At 39.2% G+C, this 13268-nt stretch overlaps 1 protein-coding gene across 1 annotated transcript; it reads right to left on the bottom strand.

The window, feature by feature from the left end:
• Positions 1 to 2390: 2390 nt before the first annotated feature.
• HEB2 (condensin-2 complex subunit H2-like protein) lies at positions 2391 to 7351 on the bottom strand. The gene is made up of 12 exons (XM_087670799.1): positions 7238 to 7351; positions 6606 to 7140; positions 5885 to 5984; positions 5671 to 5771; positions 5444 to 5586; positions 4861 to 5338; positions 4602 to 4765; positions 4315 to 4485; positions 4124 to 4219; positions 3704 to 3805; positions 3355 to 3525; positions 2391 to 3197 (listed from the first exon to the last, which is right to left on the bottom strand). The coding sequence occupies exons 2-12, from the start codon at positions 6787 to 6789 to the stop codon at positions 2736 to 2738; spliced, it is 2172 nt and encodes a 723-aa protein (XP_087526925.1). The 5' UTR covers positions 6790 to 7140; positions 7238 to 7351; the 3' UTR covers positions 2391 to 2735.
• Positions 7352 to 13268: the final 5917 nt, after the last annotated feature.

Genomic DNA, 13268 nt, shown 5'->3' with positions numbered 1-13268 from the left:
TGATTGACTCTGAGAGTTTGGATGCTCTCCGCTGTCTTGTATACACCACGCTGATGCTATGCACTACTCTGATGATGATGCTTTACAACCGTGCACTTATGAGTTGTGTTGCTTGCTTCATGAAAAGCAATCATGGATTGCTCTATTGTCTAGAGCTATGGGATCGCTTATCTCTTGGATGTCATGGACTCAAGGATGCTTGACTCTTCTTGTGAGGTTCCCGCCACTTATTGCACAACTCGCTTTCCGATTTGGGCATTGTCGCCTAGGCCATGTACGACACATTGAGATGGATGCTTTATGTGATATGGGCTTATTTCCTGCTCTTCCCCATGCTACTTGCCCTCATTGTACTCATGGTCCGTACAGAGCCTCTTTGGCTTATAGCAATCATGTGCGGGCATGCTACTCTAGATCTAGTCCATGTTGCAATATATGGACCTATGCCTTCCCAGTCACTTGGTGGACCGTCATATTTTGTGACCTTCATGGATCATGCTACCCACCGTGTTTGGGCTTACCCTTTGGTACGAATTGAGGATGTTGTTACTATGCTTGACAGGTTTATAGATTCTACTAGTAGCAAGTCTAGATGCTTACAAATGGATTATGAGAGTCATGCTATCTCTCCCAGCTTACGAATCTCTTGTCAACAATATGGCATTGATTTCTAATGCCCACGGTATTATGGGACTGCTCATGACATGTGCTTGACTTTACAGGCAAAGGTTGCTTCTATGCTTACCATAGCTAGATTGTCTTATGGCTTTTGGACTAAGGCCCTTATGACGGCAATCTGCTTGGTTAATCGAACGTCGTGTTTCTCTTTGAATGTTATTACTCTACACGAGACATGTAGTGGCATAAAACCCTCCTATGATCACTTGAGGATGTTCGACTGCCAGACATCTGCCAGTATGCCACATGAGCCTATATCACGCAGATACATACTCCTTGGTTATGGAGATGGTGACTTTACGACTTGCAGATTTTGAAATTTAGATGCCGAGCAAGTTCTACACAGATGTCATACTATCTTTTATGAGACGCAGATACCTCTCAAACCTCTTTATGTGCGTTTAGTGCGCTTTATGGCTAATTCTACAACCATATATCAATCTTCCGCTTCGTTGAGGCCACATACTATCTTGAGACCCTATCTGGCTTGTGTCCGGGATACTGACCCTCTTTCAATAATTGACTCTGAGAGTTTGGATGCTCTCCACTGTCTTGTATACACCACGCTGATGCTATGCACTACTCTAACGATGATGCTTTACAACCGTGCACTTATGAGTTGTGTTGCTGCTTGCTTCATGGAAAAAAATCATGGATTGATCTATTGTCTAGAGCTATGAGATCGCTTATCTCCTGGATGTTATGGACTCAAGGATACTCGACTCTTCTTATGCGGAAGTTCCCGCCAATTATTACACAGCTCGCTTTTTGATTGGGCATTGGGTGAGATGTCATAATTCCTCACCCTGTCTCTTTTCTTTTGTTTTGTTTTTTCACTCCCTGGCCCATTGGCCTTGTGGGAGGTTGTTAGGGTAAAAGGCCCTTCAGCCTGCCCATGTACAATGACCGCCCATATTCTTTATTCATATATATATGAAAGTGCAATAAGGCTGTCATAACATTGTTACCAGCACCTACATGTGTATGCTCCTCTCCCGCATCTCCCGCATCCCTTTCAATAGGCAAACCTACGAAAGGTACCCCAAGAGACTACAATGGCCAACCAGCCTACTTTCTTTGATCCAACTTCAATGCAACTGAGCAATAATGATCACCTTTTCATGCACAATCTGCCAGGATCCCATCTCAATGCAGACTTTGGGATGCAGGCAATGGATTTCTGAGGGAGTCTTCTTTTTGCTGGCCTACAAATGAAGCAGTTGACTATGATGCTGTCTGTCTAACTTGCTGCCAGATCGCTTTCTACATGTCAACAGTAATCACTGGTCCAATGCTTTCAAATCACTCAACTTGTTTGCTCACTCTACTTGCCTTCAAACTGTCCTTGATTGGAAAGGTTGTTTACATTTGAAAAGAAAAATGAAATGGAATGCAGGATCCAGAAAACAAAATACTGCTCTCGGTCCTCGTAAATAATAAAAATGAGATACTTGAAGGTGGCTGGAACTTGGTCTATTAAATCGTATGAGCTCTCTTGTGACCATATATTCATTGGGACTCTTCAGGCATAAAAAAGCTTAGTCCCACTAGTCACAACCATCTTTATACCAACAATGACCTTATGTCGTCATCAATTTAGGAGGTTGAAAGATGCATTGTTTTCTCCTTAATACTTAAAAAGGGTTTCCATATGAATCATCTAATCTCACTGCACAAAATAAGCATAGTTACCTTAGCTAAGAAAAAGGGGTCAGATCACATGTACAGACCTTTTGATTCCATGAAACTTAAATACAAAATTCCAAACCTTGGAAGGGCCCATACTTGAGAATGTTATACAATGCCAAATGTTTTGGCAGGATCGAAGAAAACACCCTTAAGATCCTTCTCTGATAGAGATAATCTTTTGACAAGCAGTGTCTCATCATCAGATCTCTGTTGTCAGAGGGACCTTTCGATGTGGTGATAATTAGGAGTGTTGATACATTGTACACTCTCTGACAAGGAACAAGATACTTGCATCAAGTTTGTCAGAAAGAAATGTGTTCACATAGAGAAGGAAAACAGAGAACAATAACCAGCAAATGTGAGCACCTTTACCCTGCTAGTAAAACTTGAACAGGTTTTAGTGACTGCCGCCGTCTTCTCCTTTTCCCCTCCGGAGTAGACTTGGGACTAAGGTTTTTATTTGGCATCCCTACTTCTGCCTCTCCTTCAGGCTCCCCAATTCTCCCCTTAGCCATCCGCTTGCTCTTCCCAGAAGACATTAACTTATGTGGTGTATTGGCTGCAGCTGGGCTGTGGACTCCGCTGAACAAGAAACTACTCACTACATTCTCACCTTCTACTTCCATAGATGACAGCTTTGAGGGTACTCTCTTCCCTTTCCTGGAAGATTTCCTGGCTGAATTCATTGCAGAAGGAGCCCTGTAATGCAGCATTTCCTCATGTGCCTTCCGGCTGCTAAGAAGCCTCACAGAAAACGAGTGCTCTGCTGTGAAGCATATAGGCAAGCAATCTGCATGACCTTTTTCGAGTGAGACATTTCCATTGTTCACCTGGAATAGCACATCACCTTTCAGCTAGAGTTACCAAACAGAATACATACTGGGCATGACTAGGCCATAATGCACCAGCCATAGGGTTGACAGCACCTTCAACATTTTCCTAAGAGAATAACCAAGAACTTGAGGCAACAAAAAACAGGAATGTTACCAGCTGTAAAAGTGCAGCAAAAGTTCTTGCAACTTCATGCCTTTCAAGCCCTGCCACAATATCCACAAAGGATTTCTCTATGACACATTCATCCATCGCATCTGGAGAGACTGTAAGCTTGCAAAGTACTCGCTCCCCATATGCATGTATATCAAATGGAGGATGAGAGTCCTGCAAACTTAACAATGTTAAACCAACTGATCAAAAACACACTGCAGTTCTCTACAGCAAACATCACAATGAGACTCCTGCAGAGGTCACAATGTCAAACCAAAATGCACAGACTTAGCAAATTTCATCTAGGGCTCAATAGTATTTAACTTTAAAGAAACTTGAGAGTCTGTCATACCTGTACTGCAAGGTTTTTTTCAATTTTCTGTTTCCAGCTTGTTACCCTGGTGGCAAGTTCTGCCCGCACTTCAGACTCTGTATGCTTTTTAAGAAACTCATCCTGAAATGGGCAATCAAACACACTTGAGGCCTAAATGATAATTATTTAATAGTTAATTTTACTTGTTTTAAGCATACGCAGTGAGTGCACTGTATGATTCCTGCTGGTCATACATCAACAGCGGTTCTATAAGCTGAAATGCACATTCTAACCTGATCGTTTAAATCAATGCAAATGTATTGAAGACTCCAAAAATAGGTTCTCTTTACTGTATGGTTCATGAAAATCTTATGTAAGAATAGCTGTTAGTGCCAGGTTCCATAATGTTAAACAATAAGACAACCAGATGGAAAAAGAAAAAGGCAGCATAACATTTACCAGATGAACCTGGCAGAGATCCTCAAGGCATGCTCCTTTGTCTGCAGCTTTTGCTGATATTTCTGGTTCACCAAGGCCCATATCATGCTTGCTTTGCTACAGGCATCCACAAGCCCATTTATCTTTCAGACCTCAGCATGTTATCATCAGAGGCACACAAAAAAAGAATCATACAGATGAGAATCCTTTACCTGACTAGGATCCTGTGAACCATAATCTTCCACAAAATCTGGCTCGTACACTACCGGCTCATCAGCAGCGTCCCATCCCCCAGGTCCAGAGTCAGATTCACTATCACTAGAGTCATCGGACTCTTCATCATCAAATGCTATTGATCCACCAGAAATGAAAGTGCTTCTCAACTAAATTATACCCAGATGGAAGAAGTAAATCAATATCAGGCTGAGACATCATAACAAAACAGCAAATTTACTTGGGACATGTTGGGTGACCTTCCACAAGACACATTGCATCAAACCTTTTCATAAGGAGGGGGGGACTCTGCTTGCTTTGACTGACGAATCTCCCTCTCCAAGCACTCTAAAGCTTGCCACACCTTAGACAGTTCAGGTCTATTAGATGTGGCATCCAAACACGGATCACGGGATTTTTTCATGCCTCTCTTTCTTGAGTTTAATCTACCTGTGACAACCCATGATCCAAGTTTATACTTCATCATCTGTATAACCCTAACAAAAATAAAGCCCAAGGTTGTCAAAAGCAAGCCTTATCAGTACCCCGTCTATATGGCATCACCGGTAACATCCCAGGTTCATGAGGGTTCAAGGGTGCCCAAGGATCTACAGCATCATCACCTTCATCAACTTGATTCTGATCATTGTGTGTATACCTGTTATTCCCATCTTTACCATCAAGACCATCACCATTGCCTCCCTCCCCCCATGTTTCTGCACCTCCAGTATCATCATGCCAATCATCTACACCACCATCATACATTTCAGCCATCTCAGGGCTCTTCACGGTGCTATGATTCCTTTGACAGCTCCCAAAGTTGTTGGTGTCTTGAGCAGTAGATAACCGGCGGTTAGGTGTGCCAGCCCCACTCCTCGGAGTTCGTCGATGAGCTGAACTTGGAGGGTTGGATGGAGTTACATTCTTCTGTTTCAATTCTTTTGCCCTCCAATACTCATCCACGACCTTTGCATCACATGGGTCTAGAAGCAAGAAATCTCTGTGTAGACTGCTGGTGGAAATCTGTGCCCATTAGCAGATTACTATGAAATAGCAACTTTAAAAAAGTTTTCTGCAAATAAAAGGCTTTTGCTGCCCATTGAAAAAATAGCTAAGCTTTTGTCCTACTTGGTATGAAGCCAACTCTCCAGCTTCTCCAGACAACTCAGGATTATGGCCTTCTACAACAAGTAAACATGCAGGTGGCTTTACAGCTGGAGTAAAAGAACCAGGGCCATTTTCCTCATCAACAATATCAATGTTTGCTTCCTCTGCCCATAACAAACATATAATTACTTGATTTTGAAACAACTTGAGTGATTAAAAGAATAGTGACAAACTTGGCACACCGCTACCTGGGACATCATCAAGGTTCAAAAAATCCTCCTCTTTGTCTTCAACAATATCTACATCTTTTCCATTTTCTTGTATGGAACTGCTCTTCTCCTGCCCCTGCCTGTGCAAGTGCAATTATATCATCCAACTGTGAATCTTCAGCTAATTGCTTGTATCATAACTTGCTGAAGATTGCACACACAATATCATGTACAGCCAGAATCCCAGACTTACTTCTTTTGAGCAATGACTTCCAAAGCCTGCAACACCAGAGCATAAAGGTATTCGACTTTCCTGCTGTATATTTGAATTGAACCCTGTATCAAAAGTGCAGCTACAATCCATGCATGTGTATCTTAGAACATTTGCACGTCATTTGAATAGAAAGTCACAGTTTTAAAAAATGCATAAACAGGTATATGCTATAAGAACAAAATATATTTTGTTTTGATCCACATTAGTCCCAGCTTGAGAAGCACTTCCTTACTAGATTGACACCAACTTGAAACAAAAATGCATCAACAGGTATATGCTACAAGAACAAAAGATATTTTGTTTTGATCCACATTAGTCCCATCTTGAGAAGCATTTGCTAACTAGATTGACTCCAACTTGAAACAAAAGTCCTATCTAATTGAATTTTAATAAAATTTTAAAGTGATGGACATTTTTGGACTTGAGGATTGCAGGGATGGTAGCTTCTTTCCATCCCACATCCCATTCCATGTGACTAGATGGTCACACGTGATGGCAATTCCTCCCCATTTCCCTTCCCCCATCTCTGTCCTGTTTTGCATCACTTGTGACATGTGCTTGTGCTATAAAAATCTGGTTCCTGTAGAAAAATTCGGCCAGCACTAGCAAAGTGGGAAATGTTTCTTCAAAGCATTGTGACATAGCTAATTGTGAGCAGGGCGACAGCACCAACAGTAATTTCAACGCAGGTATGCCATACCTTCTGCAAAATTGAAGGAACCATGGCTGTCTTCAGGAATTGGAGCCAAAGACAACTCTGCCAAATAGCTCTCCAGTTCCTGTGCCACATCCACTGCCCAATTTGCTGCCAGATCCCTAATTGGCTGCAGCAGGTGGGCATATCGAGGCTCCCTCTCACAATCATCGTCCCCTTTTCCTGACATGTTGGCTCAGATACCTCCACTACTGTCCTCTTCGCATGTTGGCTCAGAGGCCTCTTACAGCAATCCTGTTTAGAGCCGGTCCGAGCAGCATACGCACAAGTAAAACAGGCACTTGGCTGGCACAGGACACTGTCGACTAGTAATGAAATTGTTCCCGCATGACAGTTTAGACGATGTTTATGAAGAATTGACTGAGTCTGTCTGTGTCAATCCCGAGCTTGTGCTTCCTGGTGCAGCAATTGTTGATGAAGGCTCCTCTGTCTATATTCTCCGCAGGAAGGCGCCAAAACCGTTCAGCAGAGCTTGCGGGTCCTGGAACTGCGATTGGCGATGAATGAGTCTCTGTCTTCCCTGCAGAAAGACGCCATAACCGTTTAGCTCTCTGCTGTGTGTGTGTGTGTGTGTGTGTGTGTGTGTGTGTGTGTTGTTCAGGTTGTTTCAAATTTACTTGAACTCCCGCTCATTCACAGGCGGGACACGACCGGCTCGCCCCCCATGACTGGCTACTGCCCATTTTTGGGCATGCCAAACATAGTGACACAACTTATAACAATCCCTAGGCACCCCGCAACGCTTAGAGCAGCCATTAAGGCATCTGTGTGCACAGCGTAAAAAGCCCGGTTCAATTCCGAGGGATGGACTAGTGGATTTGGGATGGACTAGTGGATTTTCTCTACCTCTGTAGTGGATTTGGGATGGACTAGTGGATTTGCTCCACCTCTGTAGAGCATTGTGAGGGCATATGGCATCACTTTTTGTTTTAAAAAAAAACCACCTCTGGGTAAATCTTCTTAAAGAAGGTCTTCCATTTCATAAATACTACCTCGTTTCTGCTTTTAAGATGGCTTTTAACTTCCTTTTTCTGTAATGCTAGAATTATACTAAGTCACAAATAATAGTTCAAATATTTGCATTAGCATGCCTTAAGCCACAACATGTTAGCATCCAGCTTTTAACTTTGAAAGATGCCTCGAGGGATATATCCAAGGGTTGTAGCCCAAGTGGTTTGAGCATATAGCTGTGTGAGTACATCATTGCTATTGCTATTGTTATTATCCAAGGGTTATAGCCCAAGTGGTTTGAGCATATAGCTGTGGGAGTACATCATTACTATAAGTATAACTTTTTAAAATAAGCCTAGTATAAATTGATTGATAAAGAGAGCCAATGTGAGAGATAGATCTATGAATGTTGCCTTTGTGGACTATTATGTGCCTAGTGTATGCTATATATTGACCAATGTTTTTGAGATTGCATGCATGGCAAAAGGATGAAAGTGTATATGAAATCCATGTTACACCTTCCCCTCTCTCTTTGCTAGATGAGTAGCTTAATGGCAATCAAATATGTGAGGTCCAACAACTTTGGAGTTCATTTGCAAAAATTTTACTACATGCCCCCTTTTTGGAGGAGACATTTTGGTCAAACTTCTTTACAGAGCCTTCTAAATGACCACCAAATTTTCCTAATGTATGAATGGCAAGAACCAAATTATTTGTGTGCATGTGTGTTGGGGGTAAAAGGCCACCTATGCCACCTACATGCTTATATTTACCTTGTACTTAGTGCCCATGCATCTATACACTACAGGTGGTGACCACCCATCACTGTCATATGTATTCTTTATTATTTGCTATGGTAAAATAATAAAGGGAAGGCAAGTCACACATTGTGACTATTGGAGTTCCCACACATCGGTCTTCATCCGTTTGAGGTACGCATTAGCTCCCCACCTTCTCCAACTTCTTCCCTAGCTTCAAGTGCACATTTTGATCATTGCCAAGTGATCTATGAGGTCATACACAATAGGAGAAGACCCATGAGCATCCCTCGCAATTTTTAGTGTATTTTTAGGAAGCATCCCTACTACTTCTACCTCTAGTATTTTGCTCCGATTTCAGTCTCCCATGTTTTGCCTGGTTATTAGGGGTTCTTTCTCACATATTGGACTCCGTGTCTTGGGCATACCTTGGAAGAGAATGATCAGTTATTGATTAACATTGTGGACAAACATGTTGTTTACAGTTCATGGTAGCCAACATTTAAATTTTTATGCTTCTTTAATGCTTATTCACTGAAGGTTTAATGCTAGAATAATGTCTTTATACTTGAGGATGGTCTATAGAATGATTAGGGCCCACTTTGCTCAGCTCTATTAGAAGGTTCATTGCTATCATAAACAATAGAAGGCAATCATATGTCTTAAATATCAATAAAATACATGTTTTTATATCACTTGCGAATGTTCTTGGATCATGTGTATGCTTATTATCACTGATAGTTACGTTGGATATGCTCTTCTTTTAGCTTTGGGTTTTGACTTTAAGCTCCTTTATAGTCATATTTGGCAAAGGTTGCATTCGTCAATGATCTATCATTTATGAGCTAGGATGTTTATGTAATTTATACACTTCCAAATGTATTATTTTGTATCATTGCGTTTCTAGATGTTATTATGTACGTGCATTAAGGTTGCTTTGCTTTTGCATTCTTTAATTTGCTTTCAGTGGGAGTTTAGAGCCCGTGGAATCTCTCTATATGTTCATTGGTTTATGCAAGCATTGTTCTTATAGTTATTAATCAATGTGGGCTAATATTTGTTTGATATTTGGTTACATGGTACTTTCTCATATCACATGGGTTTATGCAGACACTGTTCTTGTAGCTATTGATCATTATGGGTTAATCTTTATTTGATATTTGGTTATTTGGTACTTCCTCATGTCAACGAGTTGTCAATCATGGATACATGTAGCAAGTTGGTTGCAACTTAGTAGATCTCATCATTGCTTAGAGATCTCTGATGCACAATTAGCTTATGTACTTGGTTACCCCTTTATTTGAGATGCATCTATGTATTTAACACTTTTGGATTCTCTAACAATATTTGGTACTTGGAGTTCCATGCTTTTTATTTGACACTACTAGATGCATTGTAAGTCTTGTTACTATCTGGACTTCCCTAGAAATGGGAGCACTTTATATTGAACATTTGCCTACAGTTGACTTATCATTTACTACAATTTTATTGTGATTTGGCTTTGTGCTCTTTTATTGAGAGCAAACACTTGTTTCAAGCACTCTATTGCTTCTACTTTGTGGAGAGCAACATATTGATTTATACTCCTCTCGTTGCATACATTTTTGGCTTAGTTTTGGAGCTATTTTATTGAAATTACAATAGCATGTTCTCTCTTTATTTTGCAATCATAATGATAGTTGCTTCTAGTGCTTTTAGGAATAGTGCTAATCTATAACATTGACAAGCTGGATGGCAACAATTCAAACTATTGGAAGTCCTAAATTTTAGCAATTTTAACATTGACAAGTTGGATGGCAACAATTTTAACTATTGGAAGTCCTAAATTTGGGAAGTTTTGGTGCAAAAGAAGTAGATCAAGCCATTGAAATACAAAGACATAAACCAAAAGATATGGATATTAATATTTGGAAGGAGCTTGATGAGTTATGTAAGTCCACTATCATTTTGTCTTTATCTAAGCAAGTATACTTTAATGTCATTGAGACTATAGGTGGTGCATCTACCTTACCAGGTTCTCAAATAATGATCGTGTGTATGTGTGTGTTTCAATTCCTCCATATTAATATTTTATCATATTGTGGATTAAATTATTTTGGGTGTAAGAAGAAGAAAGAACAAGAAGATAGTTTTTGCCCTACATTTGTGCATGCTCAAGTCTCCATTATGTATGTGTGTACATGCGTATAGTTACTTTACCTCTCTCTTCTCTTATTTCTTTTCATGGTATTAGAGCCTTATTATGATTACACCAAGCCTAATCGAAGGCTAAGGTGAAGGTGATAGAGTACAAAAGTAAGCAAGTACACAACAAGAAAGAGGCTCTTCCTTCTTGTTCAATTGCCCAAGGATGTAGCCATAAGAGACTCTTTAGGCTAGTAGGAGTAGACTTTAATTGTATCAAAACTTAGTGACCACACTCAGGGAGTACACCTTATAGAATATGTAAGATACCATGTGAGTTCAAAAGAAATGGTATTATATTTAGTAAAAATTACAAGATTATATTTATAATATGAACTTTTAAACTACAATTAATTTTTTTTCATAAGTTTACTAAAGTAAAAGAGGTAATTTTAAGGCCTTATAGCATGTGAGGGTATTTCTTAATATCATTTGAATGTACATTATATAGATTATTTCTCATAGGTGGATCCCCTAGGCGACCACAAAGAGCAATGTATATACTCTACAAATAAGCCTTTTAGGCCTTTTTGTTTTTATTTTTGTCATTTTGAGGTTATTTTGGCCTTGCACGATGATTGATGATAGTCTTTGGATACGCTATAGTTTGGACTATGTCAGTCACTCTCATAGATGCGATAGTTATAGATTTTGAATTTGTAAGGTTTTAGGTGTTTGCTAAGTTGTAGACACAAAGGGCATCTAATTGTAGATTGTAGTTATTATTATGCAACCAATGGAAAAGCTTGCATGCTTGGGTTGGTGCATATTCTTGGATGCAAAATGCAATTTTTGGAAGTTTCTTTGTCTTGCTAGAAAGTTTATTGAATTTAACCATATTGTTAGTGAGAAGCTTAATATGAATAACTATCCTAGATAGAAGTTTAGGATGACAATTTTCTTAAAGGGCAATGTCTATTTATGACTTCAAAGGAGATAGTGCAGTGGCACTCCAAGTGTCTCCAAGAAATGCTACATGCAAAATAGTAAAAGGCTTTGAAAGATTGGGAGTATGTACATAGTAAGGTAATTTATAGATTGTCCACGAGTGTGAAAGATAGCATGATGGGCTATCGGTATTACGAAAACAAAATAAAGCTTTGAAAGATTGGGAGTATGCACATAGTAAAGTAATTTATAGGTTGTATACGACTATCAAATGTAGCATGATAGGCTATTAGTAAGAGTTTGAAACCCTTGCCATTGCATGGAAGAATCTAGTAAGACTGTTTGTAGTAAACACAAAGGTGGCCTAAAAGTTCAAGTTCAAGTTAAAAGAGAAGTGTATTGTGGAACCTCTTGGATTTATGAATGTAAAAACAATGATGATGATGATGATGATGATGATGATGATGACGGTGATATGTGTGTATGTTTTTATGGACTCGGAGATAACTATAAGAGCTCTAGCTCATCTATGAATACTAGAATGATATGCAAGCATGTTTCAATGAACTCAAAATAACTATAAGAGGTCATCTATGAATACCAAGGATGATACCCTTGATTTTGTAGATTTGATTTCTATGTTGATACTTGAGAAGAAGAAACTTGACTTGGATTCTTATTCTCCTCAAAGCAAGAACAATTTTGAGCATATGTTTTCCTCTAACAATAGAGGTAAAGGTCATAACTGAGGCTAAGGTGATGGTAGTGTCAAGATTATAATGCACAACAAAATGGAAGAAGATGGTCTTGAGGAAGGCAACGAAGCTAAAGAGAGTAAATTGCTAGTTTGAATAGACAACAAAATTTCGATGATAATACACAATGTTGGATTTGTGGTGAAAAATGCCACATTTTCAATAATTATTTGAAAAGAAGGCTAAAATTAGAGATTTAAAAAGGCAACAAGGCAATTATGCTTTTAATTGTAGAAACAATTATGAAAGAAGCGAGAAGTTATTTGTCATACAACATTTCATGATCAGGTGGAGGTTGCATGTTGCAAGCTTTTTTGCATTGGAAGAATCTATGCAAGAAACCACTTGAATTTATATGTTTAAATGTGTGGGATCCTATGAAGACTATGACTATGCATGGATGCAAGCACTATGTCTCCTTTGTTGATGATCGTACTTGAACAACATGGATGCAAGTATTATGTCTCCTTTGTTAACGATTGCACTCAAATAGGATGGGTTTATTTTATGCATTAAAAAAATGAGGTGTTCACTTACTTTAAAAGCGTTAAATCTTTAGTTGAGAAGAATATGAGATTGTGAAACGCATGTTTAAGGTTGACGAAGGAGGAGAATACTTCTCCAATGAGTTCATTGACTTCTACATAAAAATGGTATATAAATGTAGTGTACATGTAAATATACTCTACACCAAAATATAGTTGCGAAGTGAAAAAATATCAATCATGCATTAATGTTTGAAAACACTTACCTATTTCTTATTGGGCTAAAGTAGTCGCTACTACATAAATTATGAAGAAGACACCCCCCAACTTGCCATACATAATGTGAAACTTAAGGAGAAGTATACAAGTAGAAAGCCAAATCTATCCCATTGAAAGTATTTGGATGAATTGCTTTTGTACATATTCTTGATGAGTTGCATGGAAAATTGGATCCCAAAGCCAAAAATGTGTGTTTGTGGGATGTTCTATTGACAAAAAAGGATAGAGATTATACAACCCTAGTACACATGAGTTAAGAGTTGAAAGGATGTTATCTTTGAGTAAATGAGTAGTTGGTATGGTGATGTGTAGGATACAATTGGGGTTAATGTACATGGAAGCGTGGCT

Source organism: Lygodium microphyllum, chromosome 28 (genome assembly GCF_053477565.2).
Source record: "Lygodium microphyllum isolate KBCC chromosome 28, Lygodium_microphyllum_v1.1.10, whole genome shotgun sequence".
Classification (NCBI taxonomy): Eukaryota; Viridiplantae; Streptophyta; class Polypodiopsida; order Schizaeales; family Lygodiaceae; genus Lygodium; species Lygodium microphyllum.
Note: the sequence above shows the minus strand (reverse complement) of the source record. Positions and strands in the feature narration are given on the sequence as shown.

Coding starts and splice junctions, on each gene's coding strand:
- HEB2 (XM_087670799.1), bottom strand. CDS start 6,789: ATGTCAGGAAAAGGGGACGATGATTGTGAGAGGGAGCCTCGATATGCC. Junction 5,339..5,443: donor GAGAGTTGGCTTCATACCAA/GTAGGACAAAAG, acceptor TAATGGGCACAG/ATTTCCACCAGCAGTCTACA. Junction 4,220..4,314: donor GTTCACAGGATCCTAGTCAG/GTAAAGGATTCT, acceptor GGATGCCTGTAG/CAAAGCAAGCATGATATGGG.